Below are 7,170 nucleotides of genomic sequence, written 5' to 3'. Positions count from 1 at the left end.
GTGAACATGTGGGAGTGAGCATGCTATAGAACCAACATCATTGATCAAGCAGCTATTAAAGAAACGATTCACCTTTGCGAACAAACACATTAGCATTACTGGAATTCATAACAGTATTTGGCAGTCTGTTCTACATTTCTATTGCTTTAGAAAAAAAAAAAAAGAATGCTTGTAAGTGTTGCACCATGCTATAAACAATCGGATGCAATTGTTGTTATTTCTATCAGAATGTCGGCATGGTGGCTTCAGGTAGTCTATCTTCTCAATTTTTAAGTTTCCATGATAAAGTAAGAAAATAATCGTTACAGCGACATTCTGCCGAAGGGACAAAGTCAGGATGCGTGCACGCTTGGATGCACAAAGCAGTTACACCGATGTGACGCGAGTATTTACTGTAGGTAAATCTGAGTGCCTTATTCTGCACTTTTTCAGAGATTTTCAACTAGGTGGACTTGGCTAGGATCCCCAATTATGCTTGAATACTCAAGAATAGGCCTTACTAAAGTTTTGTAAGTGTTTAGTTTCAGTTGCAGTAGTGATATTCCTAACTTCCAGCGAAGAAACACAGCTGTTTGACTGCCTTAGTACATGTAGTCTTAACATGCTCAGCTCATTTTAAGTTCTGTGCAATTGTGATGACACTCAACTACTTCAGTTGTGCTCGGCCTGTGCGATGACACCAGGACAGAAACTGTCAATTGATTCATACATGAAGGACATCAGTTCTGATCTGTCTTCTAGCAAGCTTTGCCATGAAGTCGCATGCCTGCTCTTCCTCCTCGTCTCGTTTGCCTGTCGTGTGTGGTCAAATGATTTCACCTTTTGTAGAATGTTTTGCACTGCACGTGTGATGGCAACAGCGTGTAGCTGAAAAGTGCCGAGTGCTGATAAGTGGAAGTCGATGGGGGTTTTCAAGAAAGAGTGCCAGTGCAACATTTGGTACTGGTGTAGTTTACATGTGTCTTCTAGAGGAGCACACTGTGAGGAGGAGAGTGGCTCTGGGGAGGGTAGCGAAGGCAAGAGAGAAACTGCTCACTTTTTTTCATTCGCAAAATGGTTTAGGAGCCCTTAAATGCTCTCTTTAGAAGATTTGTGCGCTGCTTGTTGAAAAAGGGAAGAGAGAGCGAGAAAGACAGCATACTTTTGCTCAGTTTTGCAGTGTCCTTTGAGTTGTATGATTCATAATGTTTTTTAGAAGAGTGATGCGGTTTCTGCTATGGTTGCATCAGACTGCAACCTTGTGCTGGAGAATTAGAGTGATTTGTACCCTGCCTGCATCAAGACCTTGCTTTGGTAGTTTTACAAAAATGAGAATTGGATCTCGACGCACAAAACAGTGCAATAAGATGCAGGCACCAATAACACATGCACACATGACTTGCGCTATGATACCTACCGAAAGCCTTAAAGGGCCCCTCACCAGGTTTGGCCATTTTAAACAAATAGGTGTAGCACACTGATGATCGTGCCTGCAAAGTATTACACTGCGGCGCACTGCGAAAACAGCTGAAATTGCAAACCAAACGCTGCATTCCCTTCTTCTCGAGGGAGCCCCGCTCCCAGCCAGATAATCGTTGTCAGACGCACAACAGCACCTGCGTAATTCGCATTGCTGAAACATCACTAACCGTGACACGTGACTTTGAGAATTATTCAAAGCTACAGCAGTAATTTGTTTGATCTGTTGCTTCAATAGACGATTTAAAGTTTAGAGAAATGATAAAACCTACAAACTGAACTGTGTGCAAGTTTTTGTTTTACTCCATGCTGTAGCTAGAGGGACGTACTTACGTTTCGTCTGCTCGTTCCCACGTCGTGCAGTTGCCCAGTGCAGAAAATGAAAATATCTCTAAATGTGCACACACCGAGGGATCCATTTCAATGTAACCCTGAAGCGGTCAGACAACAATGCACATGTTCCCATGCCCTGCGTGCAAAATCGTGCACAGTGTGAAATGAGAAAAACGCAACATTTCGGGCTTGAGACTGTCACCGGAAGTGCACCGCGCGGTAAGAACGCAAGAGAAAAAAAAAAAAAAGAGAGAAAGGTGGGGCCCATGACATATACGTGACACAATCCTTTCTCTCTTGTATGGAGAATGCAGGGAAGGAATTTCGCTTGCGGAGGCTAGATGGGGGCAAGTTGAGAGAGTGTCTATGCTGGCAGTGAAGCTCGCCTCCTGAGATCACGGGTTTGCGACACTTCAAATATTTATATCTCTGCCATTCATCAACCAATTTGAAAAATTCTTGCAGTAGAACGCTCCCTAGAGGACACATAACGACTTCCAGCTTGTAACCAAAATTTGCTATGGGACCTGGTGAGGGGCCTTTTAGGACCAGCGTCTGACATGTTTGGAACTCCTAATGCATGATTGTCCTAATTGAAGATGACAGTAGGTCAGAGGAAGGTGGAGACTAATCGACCGATATCACCACGCTCAGAGCACATGTGCCGTGGCCCTGTCAGTGCCCTCATAATTGTATTCCTTGCCGCTTTCCCACTGTACTTGGCTTCAGGGGAAATCTTGTGGGCAATGGTGAGGACAAGAATTGTAGCGGGAAGTTGGGGGATGCGTATGCTCAGCCTCAATCCCATTTGACCATCTTTTTATTCTCACCTCCCAGCTTTTTCATCTCGATAGCTAATGGGGTTTGTCACGGCGCAAACACAGTGCGTTTCCTTATCATGGTTGTCCTTCAGTCCGCTAAGAACTACAGTCGAACCCGGATGTATCAAATCTGAAGGAGATTACAGAAAAGTTCGATATATGACATATAGGTAATTTGATATATAAAATGAATATTTTATACAAAAGTTTTCAATGGGGTTGTACAGCTGTTCGTTATACGCAATAATTATTTTATGTGGGTTCGATATATCCAGTTTCGACTGTAGTACCATTCACATGCTTTGCGGCATTGGTGGCATGGCAAAACTTTTCGTGGAGCCAATCTGTTGATCGACAGTGGACAAACAAACGAAGTTGGTGCATAGCCAGTGCTTCAACAAGGGGGCAAGACTTTGTCAGGGCAATAGCTGCTCAACACAGCAAGAAAAGGCTGTTGTGCTGATGAAGACAAGCCCCCTTTTTCATGCATTGGCTCCGATCTGAGATTTCCCTGATTTGTCCTTTGTTGATTATCCTCTTGACACACGTGGTTAGGCCTACATGAGTGTCGTGCACAAAGACATTAGCATTCCTGCTGAGGAGCTGTGTGTATACCGAATATATGGTGCATATTCTGGTCTGAGCAGATTGGATCAAAAGCATTAAGCTAAATCTATGTAATCCTTTGATCGGGCACTGACAAGTGCTGAGCGTTTTCTGTCGGTACCATCTCGTGCACCCTTGAGCTGCGATGCCGGTAACACTGCTGTGGGCATTCCTCAATGCGCTGGCTTTGTGACGTGCCTTGTATTTGCTGGTGCGTTCTTCCTTCAGCGTAGCATCAGTTATCTTGTGTGCTGCGTTACGCCAGGTTGCCTCTGCGTATTGTTAGCGCACTGTGCGACGAATTCAAGCGCAGCGTTAAATCTTGCTATCACTTTCAATGCTTCACTTTCCAGCGAAACTTGCCAATTTTTCTATCTAGCAAGCTTCCTGGAAGGAATTATGGGTAAACAGTTGAATCAACTGCTTTAGAAGATGCATATTCCCTTACTAGGCAGTGAATTTTAACGTGGGAAACAGTGCAGTGACAACGCAATGATAATATAAGAAGAACAGGTAAATGTTTACATGTAAAATATAAGAAGACAAGTAAAATAAGAAATGGAATAACAAATGATGGCACAGGGAACTTTTGTGGGAACTTCAACGTGGCGTTGTCACCTGTTTTTTGTATTTTTTGCCTCTTCCTTGGCTTACAAAAGCCTCTGTTCTTGGTAAGAGCAACATTTTCGCTATTGTAAAGGTTTACTTTAACAATCCTGTTCAAATTAATTGCTGGCTCTTGTTTCTAAGTTTACTATTGTTCTTAGATATTCTTTTAAACTAGAGATGTGCAGGGAAGCTTGATAATAGGCTGTCTGCACATGGGAGCTCTGCTGTTTGATGCTCCCTTACGGCTACTTCTGTGGACTACTTCTGTGCAGTTTGATAATTATAGAGGAGGTAATTTAAAATGGACTTTCTTGAGCTAAATTTTGATATGTTTGTTTAGCTCTTAATAGCTTCAGTGCACTTTGGTTAAACTTAGTTTCTAATAAGATTACCAGATGTTCGTTCTAAGCGTGGTCTGCAATATTTGGGGAGGTCACTTGCAGAAGACAGTACAAACACATGCACATTGAAACAAAAATGTAACTCTGCATAAAATAACAGCGGTACATAAGCACACAGTCTTCAGTAAAGAGGAGTGCCATTAGGGGCAATTCAATGTAAAAAATGTGGTGCAGTAAGTCTTGGCAATATCTGCATCATGCTTTGCCGAGTAGGTGCCAAGCATATTATGTGAAGTTTCATATCGGACAGTGAATGTAGCTATTTTGTGATGTTATATCCTAAAGGGTCTGTCAAAAGATGTGGGAAACATCGAAAATGATGTTCTTGGCTAGCTTTTTCTGAGGTATTGTGAAAATGAATCAGAATGTGGTTTTTTGCATATCAGAACCTTTTGCAACTATCAAAGATTGACAGACATTTATTTTGAAGTGAAGGTTTTTCTTCTGTTGCAAAAAGGTCTTTTTTTGTTGGTTTTGGGATTACATTATTTGTAACTCTAGTTCACCACTGCACTAGCCTCTGTAACATGCCAAATTAGTTCTTTTTATTTTTTTATTCTTTGTGATCAGGAATGTCAGCCCCGTTGTCAACTGCACTCCACAACGGGCAGCCAAAAGCGAGTGCAGACGGCAGTTGCTGAACTGCTCCGTCAGTCCCAAATTGTGGGACTCTATTCTGCAAGAAGACTCGCCGAGGGACACAAGCTGTCTTGTACCTCCCTCTCCTCCTACCACCACTGATGAGCCTGCTGAGTGCGAGGAAGTCCTGGAGGCAGCCATGTGCACGGCTGCCACAAATGGTAAAGGCAAAAAGTTGCCACCCCTCGCAGTGCAGACGGTGCCGGAGACACTGGAAATAGAACTCTGTGGTGGCAGTGCCAAGAATGAAATTGCGTCATACCAGCCGCCGCTTTCAGCAATCGCCGAGAAAGAGGAAGCCAGCTGTGAGGATTTCGTTCGATCGAGGGGAAATGTTGCACCTACCGAAGTGGCAAACGATAAAAGGCTCATTGATTGCACAAAGGAACAACAAAAGACAAGTGCTGAAGCAGCTGACAGTAAATCGAGCGTGCTGGTGGTCATTGATGAACAGGAAGACGGCATCACCGATGCCGAGTCAGAGGGGTCTCCGAGTCTTCTCCAGCAGGACAAGGTTGCGCGTCCTGCGCCGCCCTGTGAGACATGGGACGATGACGTGGTGTCACCAACAAGTGTTGTGTCAGGCACGACTCCCGCACGATCTCTGTCCAAAGTGCCGGGCCACCAGATGCTCTGTGTGATGGATGATGGAAACAAGTCGCCCAGTCTACTTGATGTGTTTGCAGCACCAAAGGGCACTGTGGCCCCTGTTACGAGTGAGGCGGGGAAAGTGGCGGGCCCCTCTAGCCTACCTGCCACTGAAGTGACTGTGTCTGACGATGACTTGGAACCCAAGTCAGCGCAGCCGAGTGGCAGCAAGCTTTCGCTGTTGAGGAAGCGGCGTGCATCGCCAACCGAGGCTGCCGATGTGTCCATGGTTCGTCCTCCGAGCAGAGCAAAACGGAAAAAACAGACCAAGCTATCTGACAGGTGAGCCCCAGTGAACTGTTTCAGAACACGTTGTTGCCCGTATGTGTTTTGTGTACGTGCATGTCATGCTGACATTGTGTTCTCTTAGCAGGCACTGTGAAAGTAATGAGCCATTATCAATATTCCCAGTTTACCATTCTCCAAAATGCATTGTGCAGTAACTTTTGGCATAGACAGTTGTAGCTTGGTGCTTTACACTAGGTTGCTCTTGTTCTCTTAAAAAGTATGTACTATAAGGTTTTTTAGGAGAGCAACTATGCTGCACTTGGAACAGGGGTACACCGATACCCACCTTGTCTCCTTTGAAGTAGTAGTTCCTTTGAGAAGCTGCGCACTGCCATGGAAGTATCTGCCATGCTTCAGTTGCTCCATGTGAGTGTGCTTAAGTGTCACGTTTGTTGGATCTTGTGAGTACTGCCATAAAGATTACCTTTCATGGTGTATCTTAAAACAAAGAAGGCAGTCACCTGATCACAGGAGCATGGAGGTTTTGGAGCCATAGAAATCTTAGTGCCACCCACCGTGGTTGCTCAGTGGCTATGGTGTTGGGCTGCTGAGCACGAGGTTGCGAGATCGAATCCCGGCCACGGCGGCCGCATTTCGATGGAGGCGAAATGCGAAAACACCCTTGTACTTAGATTTAGGTGCACGTTAAAGAACGCCAGGTGGTCCAAATTTCCGGAGTCCCCCACTACGGCGTGCCTCATAATCAGATCGTGGTTTTGGCACGTCATCATCATCATCAGCCTATATTTTTGCCCACTGCAGGACGAAGGCCTCTCCCAGCGATCTCCAATTACCCCTGTCTTGCACTAGCGTACTCCAACTTGCGCCTGCGAATTTCCTAACTTCATCATCCCATCTGGTTTTCTGCGGACCTCGACTGCGCTTCCCTTCTCTTGGTATCCATTCTGTAACCCTAATGGTCCACCTGTTATCCATCCTATGCATTACATGGCCTGCCCAGCTCCATTTCTTCCGCTTAATGTCAACTAGAATATCAGCTATCCCCGGTAAGGCACCTAGGCAAACAGTAGGTAAGCTCTCCCAAGAAACAAAGGACCTAATAAAGAAACGGCAAAACATGAAAATGTCCAACTCAAGAGATCAGATAGAATTCGCTGAACTGTCAAAACTGATCGACAAGAAGAAAGTAAGGGATATTCGAAATTATAACGTGGGAAAGATTGAGGAAGCCGTAAAATACGGACGCAGCATTAAATCAGTAAGAAGAAAGCTTGGCATAGGACAAGGCAAGATGTATGCACTGAAAGATAAGCATGGTAATATCATCAGCAATTTCGATGACATAGTAAAAGTCGCGGAAGAATTCTATACTGACCTGTACAGTGCCCAAAACAGCCAAGCTACTT

The 7,170-nt window shown here is 44.7% G+C and overlaps 1 protein-coding gene across 1 annotated transcript in view; it reads left to right on the top strand.

Moving 5' to 3' along the window:
- LOC119434372 (uncharacterized) overlaps positions 1 to 5,801 on the top strand; it is a 16,028-nt gene extending 10,227 nt beyond the window's left edge. The window contains exon 5 of the mRNA XM_037701542.2: positions 4,799 to 5,801. Coding sequence (XP_037557470.1) covers positions 4,799 to 5,801 — 1,003 coding nt within the window. The remainder of the gene's footprint in view (positions 1 to 4,798) is intronic.
- The last annotated feature ends 1,369 nt before the right edge of the window (positions 5,802 to 7,170 follow it).

This window comes from Dermacentor silvarum, unplaced genomic scaffold (genome assembly GCF_013339745.2).
Source record: "Dermacentor silvarum isolate Dsil-2018 unplaced genomic scaffold, BIME_Dsil_1.4 Seq1033, whole genome shotgun sequence".
In the NCBI taxonomy this organism is placed as follows: Eukaryota; Metazoa; Arthropoda; class Arachnida; order Ixodida; family Ixodidae; genus Dermacentor; species Dermacentor silvarum.
Note: the sequence above shows the minus strand (reverse complement) of the source record. Positions and strands in the feature narration are given on the sequence as shown.